Source organism: Salvelinus namaycush, chromosome 26 (assembly GCF_016432855.1).
Source record: "Salvelinus namaycush isolate Seneca chromosome 26, SaNama_1.0, whole genome shotgun sequence".
Taxonomy (NCBI): domain Eukaryota; kingdom Metazoa; phylum Chordata; class Actinopteri; order Salmoniformes; family Salmonidae; genus Salvelinus; species Salvelinus namaycush.
The window spans coordinates 5,533,469-5,550,154 of record NC_052332.1 but is presented as its reverse complement, the minus strand read 5'-3'; the positions used below and the strand labels follow the sequence as shown (position 1 = coordinate 5,550,154).

Here is a 16,686-nt window from a genome sequence, read left to right as displayed (position 1 = left end):
TGTGTCTTAATGGTGAGCTAGCACACATATCAAACACATTAGTGAACTGAACACCCATGGACAGGTATATGCTCTGTATTCAAGGGTTAAAGCAGGAGAGGCTTACTAATCTCTTATCGGTAAAGGGAGATGGAAAAAAGGCATACATTTGGAAAACAATAACAAGAAAAATAACGGTAAACATAACCTCCTGAGGTTACTACAAACAAATATTCAAGTAAAGAAACTACATCATAGCAGCGGCAATATCGGTAAAGATGCACACCAACAGCGATTGTTTTATGATTTCCCCCCCCATACTTTTTGGGGCGGTTTTGCGGGGGACACAGATAAAGCTAAGTCCTGGACTAAACAAATATTTCAGTGGATATTCTCCATTCACCATGTTTTTTAGTCCACCACTAGGTTTAACCTGTGTCTCGGAAACCAGCCCTCTGTCTTTGTATTCAGTGTGATAAGTAGTGGTAGGACAAAACCAATCAAGCCATGCCTCATCCAATTTTTTACATGCCAAACAGCTGGAATGTGACAAAAACTAAATTAATTTCAACTTCGGGACACAACAGACATGGCACAAAAACAAAAACTACAGAAACAAGTGCCTCCATATATCCCATGATGTCTTATGTGTGTTACTTGACATTAGCCTGGTGAAGTGAAAAGGAACAATCCAGTTTGGATCCAGGCTAACTTGACATACCCCATCATTTTTGGGGTTTTACTAGTGTTAAAATGTCCCATTAACTACATGTTACCAATGAGGAAAACCCCCATCAATACGCAGTTACAAAAATAACAATAATACAAAATGTATAATAATAATAGCCTTAGTTTGTTGGCTTTGGAAAGGGTTTGTGGCAATATCTGCAGTACTTCATATCCAGGCTTAGTTTACACCAATGATCTTTTAGAGCATCTCTGATATTGAGAATATTATATTTAAAACAGGTCAAATACACCCACACAAGTTAAAAAATATACATACTTTAGAAGTGACTATACCATATCGAATACCCAGTGAAGTAATACATGAGGTGTTTAGTGTTATAAGTCTCCTGTAAATGAATACTTTAAGAGTACGTAAATGTGTGGGTCTACTAAAGTATGCATTTATGTGTAGTCTGTTTGAACAAGTGCTTCTAATGTTCTTTGTGAGGGGGACAAAGTACTACAATGATTACTCTGACCTACAGAGTGAATCTGATTAGTTGGTTGGGCATAAAGCTGCTTTCTCCCCCACCCAATCCCTGCCCACCATGGGATAAATTCAGGCAATCAACGACTTCAAGACTTCAGCACTTAACAGAGTCAAAACAACAACACTCCAAAACAAAAAAGGAACAAAAAAAATAGTTCAAGCTTCACAGTATTTAACAAGATAATACATTTGGATGTGGGCTACAGGTAAAAGGTTAAGGAAAAAAATGCTCCTGCAGGTATGTATGAGATACAAGGTCCAATATTGTACGTCAACTAAATGGTTTGGGAAGTTAAAGGCCACCAACACGCAAGGGATCAAGCATTAGAGTACGCTGCATTCAAAACGGTCATTACAATCATCCTCAAAGGTCATGCTTTTAAAACAAAAAGCAAAGCAACAATAACAGAAAAAAAAAAAAACAGTACAGAAGAAAACAACGATTTGCTTGCTGTTGAGTTTTGGATCGACAACCAACCAAGGTCAGAGACAGACACGCTATCAAGACAGTGCCATGGTCACAGTAGTAATACTCAAGAAACAAAGAATGAACACGTTCAGCTTAAGCCCTGTATGCCCTTTCTCTACCCCTCTCCTTACCTCCCTCTGACAAGGTGAGAAATACGTCGCCACGATTCCAAGTTGTGTTTTCAGAAAGGTGAGAAAGCTGGAAATTGAGATTTTAAACAATACGAGTCAAGAAAGCATCTAAGAGTCTGATATTATGGCCACTAGTAAAACGCCCATGCATGCAGAGAACACGTCACTTCCACAGCACAGAACAGAGGCAGCCTGAGAAAGTTTACCTTAAAAAGTTATGACATGTACGAAGCGGTGTTCACGGTCTCTTTTGAGAATCACAACCAAAACCCTGCTAGATGGATTCAACTAGATGAGAATATAAAGATCGTTTCCAGACCTGTATGTTTTCTAAACTGTAAACCTGGTTCATGCTAGACACTGATGGGAAAGCCTCTGGTAAACAAAGGGGTGGTGGAGGGACAAAAACCAGAAAAACGAGAAACTACATGGTTGTTTAAGAAACCTTATCACAGGGCTATACAAGAAATACCACAACTATCCGATGACGCCACACATATCCGTTGTACACCCACTGTCCTCACTTCCAACTTTGACGCAAGCATGCTACTTAGTTATTTCCTGTTTTTAAGACAAGTCACTTTCAACCACAACAAATAAAAAAATCATATGCACTTCTGTCTGATGTGTGTTTGACTGACTGGTTTAGGCAACACAACTTCTGACCTGCCTAAAAAGATTTAAACTCGGATATTACTCTAAATATGCACTGACAAGATTTTTCATGAACTCAATGTAATTACTTTGATGACTACAAGAAAATACATGCTATTCTTATTCTAAGATATGTAGAGGCAGTTTCCCAAAGAAAAAAGAAAATCTTGCTGGTTCTATTTTCTTAATTAATGATACTATCAGCATTTCCTTTACTCGAATACCCTCCGCTGCCGTTTTTCTAGCAGCCGTCCTGGCTGTTGAGGATACTATGTTGTCTGAGACCATTAACAACATTTCCATGCGACTTCCTGATTTTTTTAACCACCCCTACATACATTTTATGGTTGGTATCCTCCAGTCTAGTTCTACACCAAGACCCTCCCTCCCCCTACCTCTGAGTGCCACTTTCCGGCCGATACGTATTGATTTAAAAGCGCTTCTTCACTGACCGCTTACCCTCAAATCAGCACTACCCCCTCTGTAAATATAAAACCATGATTTTACCACAACTAAACGACAAAAGCTTTCCCCCCCCCCCTTTTTTCTGTTTTGTTTAACGTCGCTGGAGAGCTTGGATGAAAGAACATTTAAAAAAGAGACTAAACAAAAATGGCTAAGCTGACATCTTTTCATTACTGATTGTGATGTTGAAATGATTAAATACATTTTTCCTCCCTTGATAAATTTGGCCCGCCGGTCCCCATGTCCCCCTCGCCTGTTGCGTGGGGGGGGGGGGCGCTGAGTGCCTCGGCTGGCTAACACCTCCCTCCCATCCCACCCCGCCCATCCAGAAGGTTGAGGGGTCACGGTCTGCACCCCCTTCCCTCCCCAGCTGGCAGACCCTACCCCCAGTAAAGGGTAACATGTTCCCTGGGTATAAGAGGTTCCCATCCGTCGTCTCCCATAGTGAATGGCCTGGTAGGAGAGAGACAGAGGTAGTCAATATTAATGGGAAAATATGCTTAAAGCCCATCCCCCACACATAAAGATCCTTCCGGAAACTATTCAAACCCTTCACTTACTCCACATATGGATGTTACAGCCTAAATTCAGAATGGATTCAAACATTTTCCTTCTCACCCATCTACACATGACAAAGTGGAAACATGCTTTTATTGAAAATGAAATACAGAAATCTCTCATTTACATGTAAATCAAACCCCTGAGTCAATACTTTGTAGAAGCACCTTTGGCAGCGAATACAGCTGCGAGACTTCCTGGATAAGTCTCTAAGAGCTTTCCACACCTGGATTGTGCAACATTTGGCCATTTATTATTTTCAAAATTCTTCAAGCTCTGTCAAATTGGTTGTTGATCATTGCTAGACAACCATTTAAGTATTGCAATAGATTTTCAAGTATATAGAGAGTGTTCCTCAGTTACGTGTTGTACTGGGTTTGCCCCAAAATAACACTTTTGTATTCAGGGCAAAAAGTTAATTGTTTTACCACATTTTTTGGAGTATTACTTTAGTGCCTTGTTGCAAACTGGATGCATGTTTTGGAATACACTATATTACCAAAAGTATGTGGACACCTGCTCATCAAACATTTGATTCCAAAATTGAATTAATATGGAATTGGTCCCCCTTTTGCTGCTATAACAGCCTCCACTCTTCTGGGAAGGATTTCCACTAGATGCTGGAACATTGCTGCAGGGACTTGCATTCACCCTACAAGAGCATTAGTGAGGTCAGGCACTGACGTTGGGCGATTAGGCCTGGCTTGCAGTCATCGTTCCAATTCATCCCAAAAGTGTTTGAAGGGGTTGAGGTCAGGACTCTGTGCAGAGCAGTCAAGTTCTTCAACACCAATCTCTACAAACCATTTCTGTATGGACCTCGCTTTGTGCACAAGGACATTGTCAAGTAGAAACAGGAAAGGACCTTCCCCAAACTGTTGCCACAAATTTGGAAGCACAGAATCATCTAGAATGTCATTGTATGCCGTAGCGTTCAGATTTCCCTTCACTGGATCTACGGGGCCTAGAACGAACCATGAGAAACAGCCCCAGGTCATTATTATGTTGCTTCAATATACCACCATAATTTTCCATCCTCATGAAGCCATCTATTGTGAAGTGCACCAGTCCCTCCTGCAGCAAAGCACCCCCACAACATGATGCTGCCACCCCCGTGCTTCACGGTTGGGATGGTGTTCTTTGGCTTGCAAGCCTCCTCCTTTTTCCTCCAAACATAACGATGGTCATTATAGCCAATCAGTTCAATTTTTGTTTCATCAGACCAGAGGACATTTCTCCAAAAAGTACGATCTTTGTCCCCATGGGCAGTTGCAAACCAAAGTCTGGCTTTTTTATGGCGGTTTTGGAGCAGTGCCTTCTTCCTTGCTGAGCGGCCATTCAGGTTATGTCGATATAGGCCTCGTTTTACTGTGGATATAGATAAGTTGGTACCCGTTTCCTCCAGCATTTCCACAAGGTCCATTGCTGTTGTTCTGGGATTGATTTGCACTTTTCGCACCAAAGTCCATTCATCTCTAGGAGACAGAACGCATCTCCTCCTGAGCGGTATGACGGCTGCGTGGTCCCATGGTGTTTATACTTGTGCACTATTGTTTGTACAGATGAACGTGGCGTTTGGAAATTGCTCCCAAGGATGAACCAGACATTTTTCTGTTGTATTGGCTGATTTCTTTTGATTTTCCCATGATGTCAAGCAAAGAGGCACTGAGTTTGAATGTAGCCCTTGAAATACATCCACGGGTACACCTCCAATTGACTCAAATAATGTCAATTAGCCTATCAGAAGCTTCTAAAGCCATGACACAAAGTAGATGTCCTACCCGACTTGCCAAAACTATAGTTTGTAAGCAAGAAATGTGTGGTGTGGTTGAAAAACAAGTTAATGACTCTAAACTAAGTGTATGTAAACTTCCAACTTCAACTGTATATATCTGTGTATTGTTATTCTGTACAGGCTTCCCTGTTCTTTGTGGTTGAATCTGTGTTTGAAATTCACTGCTCGCCTGAAGGAGCTTACAGATAATTATATGTGTGGGGTACAGAGATGAGCTAGTCATTCAAAAATCATGTTAAAAACTATTATTTCACAGAGCGAGTCCATGCAACTTATGTGACTTGTTAAGCACATTTTTAACCAATAATTGAATCTTGCCATAACAAAGGGGTTGAATACTTACTGACTAAAGACATTTCATTTGTAAAAATGTCAAAAAACATAATTCCACTGACATTATGGGGTATTGTGTGTAGGCCAGTGACAAACAAAATCTCAATTTAATCCATTTTAAATTCAGGCTGTAACACAACATAATGTGGAAAAAGTCAAAGGGTGTGAATACTTTGAAGGTACTGTATATCAACTTCGTTTTGCTTGCTTATCGTTTTGCTCAAATAAGGTGGATGACAAACTGAGGAGATACGAAAATGCCTTAGATCCGATATCTCAGCTCTAATTAGATTTTCAACCATTTTTAAACATGAATGTGCGACTTACCCCCTTAAACAGGCCTGTTCCTAAGGAAAGCGTTACACCCCGTAGAAGGCTGCCAGTCGTTCCTTCAGAGGCAGAGGGAACTGGTCTGAGAAACGCCCCCAGTTCTCCTCGCCCACCTGGTTCTTGAACCCATGGAGGATCTGAAAATATCAACACATAATTACAATGTACGCACAAAGCTATGCACTCACATGCATTGTGGATCAGGATAATCTCATCTTCTCCTTTCTCACACACAGGTACTCAGTCTTGGCCCATGGTACATAGGCCTTTTCTCAATTGGAGTTGCTCAACTCCTGCGTCCTCGCTCCACCTTCCACGCTCGCCTCCTTTTGAAAAAGGTCAAAGGTAATCGAGGAGAGGTGGCGATGTGAAGGAACGTGGACGAAAATGCGCTTGTATGAAATAACTCCACTCGCGCGTCATCAGGCAAATTACGTTTACAGGGGTGTAATCCCAAAATAAAATGTGTAAAGTCATAAAACTAATGAGGCTAGTTGTGCAAGACATTTTATAGATTCACGTATAAGTAGGATATCATTTTTAAACGTTTGCATGCTTTTCTCCTTCGAGAAAACAACTGCTTCAAAGGGTGTGTGGCAGATGTCAAAGCTGTTCCATAAAAGGACTGGCTATCATGGCTATCACCCGTTCCTCTACTAAGAAATTGACACTCTCCTCAACCACTTACAAGTTTCCGGGTCACGGAAGAGAGTGGACGGAATTTTGCCCAAATGAAAAAGGCCACAGTCACGATCAGTTCTTACCTTGCCAAACATGTCACGCAGATCATCCTTTGGATTTACCCATGAGGCCACTGCATCACAGAAAAATATAAAATCCTGGAGGAAATGAGAAAAGGTCTGGCTTGAGACAACTTTTACAACTAACATCGTTCACTAATGGGCCATCTAACCAGTAATGCAGTTCCTTTATTTTTCTTAGTCCTCAACTGATTGGGCCATGAAAAGTGCAGTTCATACATTATCCTCAAGAGGGCAGCGTTGCCTAGGGGCCTCACCTGCACAACTCCTCCTGGGTTGACACTGATCATAGTGCAGATGCCTCGGAACGCTGAGTCTTTCTCCTCATTGTCTCTTATGTTACGTAAAGAGGTACACCTGCCAACAGGAACAGCCACGTTTTACACCAGGCCAGAAGGGCTGCCGTTAAGTACTGCATAGAATTACAATTCAATACCCTTATAGCACTCTGAAGTTACCATTGACTGCATTCAATAACTTACTTGTACAGGTATGCCATATTACTATTACTTTTCACTAATACATTCCAACACAATTCAAAAACATAAATTCCACTATGAAACGTCATGTATAAGTAAAATACATTTTAAAATACTACATATTGCCTCAAAGGGTTTTGTTGATTATATGTTACTGTAAACATTTTAATAAATAGAACCTATAGTATATTAAATGTCAACTAGCCATTTTTACTCTCTACATGTGGATTCAATCTACGACCTTTTAGATCTTTCGAAGACTTGATACTACCGGAAGTACTTTTACAAAGACTACTTAGTTCGGTACAACACATTCTTGTGGGGAGAAAAGGTATTTCTCTCCGGTTATCTAAAACAGTATCAGAATTGTGCATGCAGATCAAACAAACCTGTCATTCTGAGACTGTGCGAAGGCACTTAACTCTATTCACTTACACGTGAGTCACTAAAACGGCTTTATCACTTAAAATAACTTGGCATTCAGATAATGGCATTCAGGGAAGCCTTTACTAGAACTTTTTTCTTAAAGGAAGTTTTGAGGAATTCTGGGATAAGCACGTGCAGCTGGAGGACTATTGGACGAGGGGGGGGGGATTTAGGAATGATCTGGAAATGCTTTTGGGAATGCGTCTGGAATTTTTGGGAAGCCGTTTGTTTTCCCTTTCTCGTTCTGAACCAGCAGGCATGTGACAATCTGAATCCCATGCACTAATTAGTAGTTACCGACAATTAACAACGACAACAAAAAAAGTAAAATAAATAAACCAATAATGTATCAAATACATGAAGGTGCTACTGAGGCAAAAATAAAAATCACAGACTGAGGGAACCTAAAAGAGGACAGGATTAGTCACATGGTTGGCAATGCTTACAGACTGATTCAGGAGAAACAGAAAATACTTATTTTAGAAAGAAAGAGGGATGAAGAGAGAGAGAGAGACAGTGACAGGGAAAAGCGAGAATGACAGGACAGGGAGCGACAGACCCAGAGGAAAAGAATAAAATAAAAATATTGAATAATACACACCAGGGTCTTATAAACTGCTGTAGCATCGGTGCCACCTCTTGAGGACAAACGTAACCAAGACGACCAATTGTTATTGCTAAGGTAACGCAATCACGGTTATACACCACCAAACGCCAACCAAGACATGAGCAATGAGGAGAAAAAAAAGAAGAAAAAAAACAAACAAACAACTCAGAAACATAAAATCAACAGAATCTGTGCATGATAATAAACAGAAGAATTCACTAGTGTTGATTATTACTGCCCCGCTCACTACTGGGGTGGAATCTAAGATAGTAAAAACAAAAAAATGATTTAAGGGAGAACACTTTGACGACACAATATCAATCAAACGGCAACATGCCTGCTCGGACGTCAGAAATACGAATGGCGAAATGGCTCCTGTTCTCTTGCAACAAACTCCTCTCTCCAAAATAAAATAAAAAAGTGTAAATGTGAAGTCATTAGTTAACTGCCAGCATGGAATGTTTACACGGTTATTATTCCTCTCAAAGTTGATAGCTGGGAATTGAGCTTTCATAGGGTTCTCCCTTAAACTCACAAAAAGGTTAATCTTTCCTTAAGAAACAGAAACTTTTTCTTTTGGTTGTAAAGAAATGACATTACTCCAAGCCAACTACATGGAAAGAGACAGCAGGTTCTTATGAAGAGGCAGAGAGGACCTAAGTTTAAGAGACACAAAACTATGCAACATTCTCATTAAGAAACAGGCATTTATGAACAGTCCAATGAGACATGCAGAAAGCAGATGATAGGCTCATTAGAAATCGAGTTCAGTGCAGGATAGGCTGATTCGTTTCAAATGAGGGTGGAGGGGAGGAGTTATAGCTATATATGGCCTCAAACCCAATCCACCTCAATTTTAGTGTTGACGTGACATTAAATGTGCTTTAAAATTGCTCTGAATGATCAAATTGGTGAGGTATAAGATAATCAACATGAATATATTTCTGAATGTTTTGATTGGTTAGGGGAAAAATTGAGATTGGGAAACCAAATGGAAACAGGGGTTTATGTTTCAAGTTATCATACTTAAATAGAATGGCAGTGGTCTGAGCTCAACAGCATAGTGCTATGGCTCCATCAATCCATCACGTATCCTGCATCAAACATTTGCCATCCTTTCACTAAACAACATTCAACATCTATTGGCAGATATGCATTCACATTTCAAAAAAACAGTAACTAAAAACAAATAAACTGACAAACAGAACAACATCTACAAATTCCCTAGTTTTCCTGGTAGGGTTAGTTAAGCAGGTTACACTTCACCCTCATTTTGGCTCAGCAGTTCTAGTTTATGTCAGGCGGCCATTTTGGCTTTCCCAAGCACAGTTTACAATTCGAATAGAGCTTCTAAATAAGAGCAGAGTGTAACCGAAGGTTTGTTTGCTAAGTGTAGGTGCTATAACATTTGAACACCACAAAAATGTTTAGGGTGGGATTAGCTCTTTCCTCAAATCAGCAAAGAAGACTAGTTATTATTATTCATTACTATTATCCGAGTGTTCAGTAAACATTCAATTAACCGTATGAACTCTTTAAGCGTTTGACTATAAGTGAGGTTGGGAGACACTCATCTGTCTCAGTTAAGGCCTCACTGTCAGCTACTGATGCTGCTCAACACTTCAACTTCACTTGAATAGAAATACAGCTAGAAAAAGCTGACAACCACAGGTACAATAGAATCAATTCATTTCAGTTAATCACGCCAAGACTGTACACTTACAGGGTTCGCTCGGTTTTTTAAAAACTTTCCAAAGATTCTCAGTCTATAAGCTAGTTTTCCATCCAATTGGCGACAGATTTTCATGCTAATATTATAAAATCTGCATAAAAACAATATGCGCATTTTCACACCAGCGATGTGTTTCCATCAAATTGACTTGTTGAGGATAAAAGGCTATGCGTGATGACGTAGTGCATATAAAATAACGTTTGGGGTTAAATTCCCATGTAACGAATAAAGAAATACAAGTTAAATTGGTTTCTATCGCATTTTCAACTCTACTGATGGTTTTATCACAACAAATGTTCCGTTATATTGCAAATGTGCCCACTCTGGTCTTCACATTTGTGTACTCTAACCAACAGCTTGCAGATACAGTGCAGGTAGGATACCTACATGCTAAGAGCATACATTTTATCCCCCTCGTCAAACAGCCATCAAGCATCGATCCTCATCTCACCAGAATAAGACCCTCAATATTTATTGGTAAGGAGCATCAAGCTCATCACCGTGCACATTCACCACCCTGTGAAGTTCATAACTTATTTCATCTGTAGCCTAATAAACTGCATGCTTTCCCGAGTCGTAGTGGGAGGACTACATAACATATTGCGTTACTCCAAGTTTAAATTCGGTATGATGGTTATTATATAAATATTTGTGCATAAAGGGGTTTCAACCGTGCCTGGCTACCCAGACGCCTTGCCTCGGCCAAACGGTACACCACGCCCATGGACATTAGTTTCTTCTTTGAAATGAGTCTGGATCTGAGTACCTCCCTGACGCGTCACCGAATGCAAACAAATTCAGGGCCATCCAAATGGTCCAGAAACTGATGGGTTGGGCCAGAGCCAGAACACACGTGGGTAAAGTGGCAGTTTGAAAAATCGTCATTGGCTTTGATAATCTGATTGGTTGGAGATGATACAATTGATGATGACTTTTGTACAATGCCCATCGTCACCACAAATTACTTCCAATGATTGCAGACTAAAGTATGTAGCGAATGAAAGAGCAGCGGAAGAATTTAGTGTGGGTCACCAGTCTAGTTTCCGACACCATTTCTCACACAACAAATTTTACGGACAAATAGACCACCTTGTCTAGCGTATTTTGTCTTGTCAACATTTGGAAAGTTTAGACAAAATGTGCAATTCCCATCAGGCCCGTCGTGACATTTTTTTATCCGACATGTACTTTACTCGCATAAAAAGGATTTCAGGAGGCCTCCTGAGTGAGCGGTCTATTGGCTCATCGCGCTCTAGCGACTCCTTGACGCAGCCCGGGTGCCTAAAGGCTGACTTCGGTTGTCAGGTAAGAAGCGCGGTTTGGCGGGTCATGTTTTCGGAGGACGTATGACTCAACCTTCGCCTCTCCCAAGCCCGTTGGTGAGTTGCAGCGACGAGACAAGATCGTAATAATGAAATTGGGGAGAAAAAAGGGGTACATTTTTTTTAATAAATGGGTGGAAACCTGGTTCACTCCCTCTTTCCACCTGAGCAACATTTCATTTACTTCAGCAGGGATCCAACAGCCCATAAACAGAGCCTCTAAGCAATAGATCGGTTGGTAGGAATAGTTGGAATATTTGGGCGAAACCGGCGAAACCTGTAAGGCATAGGGCTTGGGGAGGCTTTCAGATAGAGATGAATGGCCTCTCTCCAGTCAGAGGGTGCATCCCAATAATCTCTCCTTCACCTGAAGTGTGCACTCGTTCACTACTCCCCAAAAACGTAAACGCTTTGGATTAGTCTTGGCACGGGCAAGGGGGAGTTTTCATATACCGGTCATTTCCTGTCAAATCCATGAAGGGAAGTGAACAAGTGCACACTTTTGGAGAAGGGAAGGACGATTGGGACGCGCTCAGAGCAGGCCTGATGGACCGTGCGACACCTCCCTGCGCTGTGGCTGGCGGGCTCAGCAAAGTGCCACCTTGTGGTACCTGTGTTCTCCAGCAGGGTCTTTGGGGTGTTGGGCCTGTTGATGATCTCAACCAGCTGGTGCAGCACCATGGCCACATATGGTTGCATCTCAGCACCTGGGGAGAGGTGGAAAAAGGTCCGTGAGGGAGGCTGTGTGTGAGTGCAAGTGCGTGTGTGTGTGTTAATTAAAATGCATGTAAGCTGGTGTGTTTGTGACTGTTTTGCGGACACTCACCCATTTGTATAGATATCTCTCCGATTGCCCATGTTGCATTGTTACACACCGATATCAATTCTGGGTTCAGATTAGTGCCTAATATAGGCATGAAATCAGCTGCATAGGAGAGAAAGAGGCTTTTACCATCGGTAAATGATAACCTGACATTTAGACTACTAAGCGGTGTGTTACTGCCAATGTGGATTAAGAGAAAAGAGTACTTACCAATGCATGGCTTTACGTGCAGGAAACAAGCCTTAGTCAGGTCACCCAGCAGAGCAAAGGAGCTCTGACGCACCTCAGGCATTTTGTCCTGAGTGGGAGGAAGAGAGAGAAAAGAAAAAAGAAAGAGTGAGAGAGCGAAAGAGGGGGAGATGGAGAAAGGAAGAGAGAGCAAGAGAAAGCGAGGGAGAGAGAGAGAGAGGAAAAGAGTTGGGAGAGGAAACGATAAAGAGAGGAAGAGAGCGAGGAAAAGAGGGGGAGAGAAAGAGGGAGAGAGTAGAGAGAATTTGTCGATAACAAATACAATTTTTTCGAAAAATAACATTTAATGTATAGTTACTTTACATTAGCGGCAGTGCCAAGACAGACAACTGTGATGGTAGCCTATGATTTAAAAAATAAGCCATTTCATCTAACATATCCAGGAAATGCATGATTGATATTTTGATGTGACACCTTTGATGTTGGAGCCAGACTTATCTGATTTCTTTTTGGCTCTTCAGAGAGCCTACACTATAGGCTATATTATTCACCACCGGAGGAAGTGGGAACTCAAAACACTTAGCGAGATTGCTAACTCTAAATACGATATTGTTGCTAGATAGCCATGTAGGCTAATTGATGAATCATTCTGTAAATGTAGCCTGATGCCCTACACAAATTTTCCAGTGCTAGGCCTAGGCTACTATTCACTGCAAATGGTGCGCTGCGCTCTGCGGGCGCATCAAAACCATACTAACTACAGCCTTCTCCGGATGTACTGGTGCCATGAACTTAATATTAATGAGGTGAGAAATACATGATTAAAAATTATAAAAAAATCACAGAAAGCTGTGACTCTCCTCTATGTAACTAGAACAACAGTAGTTGCTATGAAAACAGTATTTTTTCCCGCAATAGCATTTTGAGCAACGGTCATATGCTTGTGCTTCTCAGAATGCATCTCTCCCTCCTTGCGCAGAGTGGGGAGAGATTGAGAATGGCTCGCTCACACAGCAGCCGACAGCGAAACGGGGTCAGGCAGATACAGTACCTTCGTAGCAGGAATCAACATAATCCATAGGCTATTCCTGTTGACCAAATAATGGTTTTAGAACAATCTACAGCAACTTTGTGGAGCAAAAAAAAACAAAAAAAACACTGAAAATGACCGATGTAAACTAAATGCGCCGGTAAGCGGAAGGCAAGGGCGTTTATTTTCGGTTTATCGTCACAGCTCTAGGTGAGGACACAGGTTACCTGCATGCACTGGTACATGAGCGTGAGGATGTTGCTACGTGCGACCAGCTGCTCGATGTTGCCACCCAACCCTTCAGCCAATCCACTGAGCAGGTCCAGGGCCACAATCATAAAGTCCTTATCAGGGGCCTCGTACTGGTCTGGCTGGGACTGGTGGAGCTGGATGGGGGGGGGGGGGGGGGGGGGGGGTAGACAAGTGGTAGAGGGAGTGAGGTGAGAGTGTGGATTAGAATTGGGAAAGGAGGGATTGTAAATAATTAGATGCCACATTCCCCAAGCATGACACCCTACTGCAAGCAGATAGTCTTCCGAACGTTCTCACACACAATCTGTGCCAATTGCCTCTCCATGGTGTGTTCAGTGCCAACTCACGCAGCCAGTTGGCACAAACAATATATTGCTTGCAGGCAAGAAAACAAGCATTGCGCTACACAAACAAAGTTACTCATGCAACAGATTGATTTAGGGGAGCCAGAATCCAGGCCAAACATTTACATCATTCACTAGACAGACACTTTGTAGGGTGTGGGCCTTTAAAAATGAATCTTATCCATTTTAGAATAAGGCTGTAACGTAACAAAATGTGGATAAAGTCAAGGGGCCTGAATACTTTCTGAATGCACTGTATGTACACTGTGTGTGTGCCCGTAGGTCTCACCATAGTCTGAGCGAGGGTCTTCTGCACCAGGTTAACACAGCGCTGGTACACAGGCTCACAGTAGGGCAGGAAACCACTCTGGAGAGCCGTGGCTACTGACGACAGGCACTGAGAGAGGGATGATGAGAGCGAGAAAAAAAAGGACAGATGCGGGGGGGGGGGATTGAGAGAAAGGGGATGTGACGAGAGAACATAAGGTAAAGAAAGAATATTATACTTGATAACCTCAATTACAGGAAGTAATTTATCGCTTTCCAGGGTAAGCATTTGTTGTCGGGAAAGAGTGAGAAACTCCCCTTGAGCTAGTGGATTGGTCTGATTAGAGGACAGTGAGTAGGGTTGCAAAAGGAGGGTATATTACTGGAAACTTTCAGAGTTTATCAGTAAACTACCAGAATTGTGATATCAGTCAAGGATTTTATTTAATCTACCACAAGCGATCTAGTGGCCCTTTTGGGTACATCAGATTATCACAGGTGTCGGTCATTATCTATGGCCCTATGTGTGGCATGATCACATGTAAAGTATATGAAATAATTCAACAAGATGATTTTAAAATAAAAATATGACAAAGCTGTAAAACATCCCAAATATAAACCCTAAATGAATACCATTGGGGTTTCATATGAGGGTTTCAATATGAAATATCCTTTATATTTTCTTACACACTTTTTTTACTACGTCAATATGTGACTCGTTTCAGGAAACTAGGCGTATGTCACGCATCACTACTTTACAGGAGAGGCTTTTGAACATATTTTTTATCAAAATGCATTTGCAGCATTTGCAGAAATGCCTTCTGGAACTTTCATGTGCCTTAATAACAAACTATGCCATCTGTAAATACAAATAAAATGGTTACATTACGAGCCTAGTTGGTTTAGACACAGAAAAAGTTCCTGCTAGCCATGATTGGCTGAGATAATGGATGGGCTGGAGATGCCGGGTGATGAAATCGTAATTGGTCTGCCATGTAGCATGCTTCGGTCTATAACATGAGCTGCTCAGTATGTATAGGTTTATCCTTTCTAACACAGATTTTTTTGAAAGATATCACAAAGAACTGCATAAGAGTTGCTAATGCGCTCCACATTCTGGAGAACAGAGTTTTGAAATCAGTGGACTGCCCGGTGAAAGCAGAGTATGATAGCTAAAGAGATGGAGAAATTCAGCCATTTGATTACAAATAATGTGGAGGGAGTCGAAAAGACAACACAGAAGGCTGTTGTATATTACAATTGTCTCCGGATAACATCTTCAAACTAAGGGCAACCGTGGCATCCATGGCAGAGGGAGAAGCGTTCATCTATGTATACAGCTAAGAGAGTCTAGCTAGCTACATTCAGATATTATACGTTTCTAATTGTCAGAAAGTAATTTTTCATTTCTATTTAATGTGTACTGTTAGCAAGCTAGCTAACGTTAGCTGGCTGGCTTGCTAGCTAACGTTACGTGTATGATCTCATGTAGTAATATTATTCATATCTCAGATCCATTTGCATTGCTAGTTATAGCCTAATGTTAGCTAGCTAACATTGAACCAAGCTAGTTTGTTAGCTTTAGCTACCAGCAGATTCAAGCAGGGTAGTAATGTTATGAGTTGGGATTATGGTTCATTGTTTAGCTAGCTAGCTAGCTACTGCACATGTCTAAACAAAAGACTCCACTATGCAAGTAACCATTTCACTGTACCGTTTGCATCTTCTGTGTCCTGTGCATGTGATAAATAAACGTTGATTTTATTTGATATAGTGCGTGTTTACCAGCGACGGTAATGTAAAGAACATGACCTGCACCGACGTCATATTAGGATATAACGTTAGGCCAACGAGACAGTGTCCAAGTTCTACATTTCTCCAATAGAATGCCCTGCTTTTAATTCGTCACACTCACAACCGTAAGCTATTTTCTGGAATTAGCTCACCATTAACTTGTAAAAAAAATGATCTTGTTGTCAGTTTATTTTCCTGTAATATTTAAATACAAATTAGCTAGATTTAAGACTTTGTCAGCTACAGTTAAAGTCGGAAGTTAACATTCACTTAGGTTGGAGTCATTAAAACTTGTTTTCCAACCACTCCACAAATTTCTTGTTAACAAATTATAGTTTTGGCAAGTCGGTTAGGACATCTACTTTGTGCATGACACAAGTAATTTTTACAACAATTGTTTACAGACAGATTATTTCACTGTATCACAATTCCAGTGGGTCAGAAGTTTACATACACTAAGTTGACTGTGGCTTTAGAAGCTTCTGATAGGCTAATTGACATAATTTGAGTCAATTGGTGGTATACCTGTGGATGTATTTCAAGGCCTACCTTCAAACGCGGTGCCTCTTTGCTTGACATTATGGGAAAATCTAAAGAAATCAGCCAAGACCTCAACAACAAAAAAATTGTAGACCTCCACAAGTCTGGTTCATTCTTGGGAGCAATTTCCAAATGCCTGAAGGTACCATGTTCATCTGTACAAACAATAGTACGCAAGTATAAACAC

General features: G+C 41.2%; 1 protein-coding gene across 1 annotated transcript in view; it reads right to left on the bottom strand.

The window, feature by feature from the left end:
* Positions 1-3,234: 3,234 nt before the first annotated feature.
* The window catches only part of tnpo1 (transportin 1), a 60,453-nt gene continuing 47,001 nt past the window's right edge, over positions 3,235-16,686 (bottom strand). Inside the window, exons 15-24 of the mRNA XM_038964624.1 lie at positions 14,188-14,295; positions 13,530-13,688; positions 12,294-12,381; positions 12,087-12,185; positions 11,872-11,967; positions 8,201-8,276; positions 6,952-7,051; positions 6,698-6,772; positions 5,931-6,070; positions 3,235-3,370 (exon numbers count right to left, since the gene is read on the bottom strand). Of these exons, the coding sequence (XP_038820552.1) occupies positions 5,963-6,070; positions 6,698-6,772; positions 6,952-7,051; positions 8,201-8,276; positions 11,872-11,967; positions 12,087-12,185; positions 12,294-12,381; positions 13,530-13,688; positions 14,188-14,295 (909 nt within the window). The 3' untranslated portion in view covers positions 3,235-3,370; positions 5,931-5,962. The remainder of the gene's footprint in view (positions 3,371-5,930; positions 6,071-6,697; positions 6,773-6,951; positions 7,052-8,200; positions 8,277-11,871; positions 11,968-12,086; positions 12,186-12,293; positions 12,382-13,529; positions 13,689-14,187; positions 14,296-16,686) is intronic.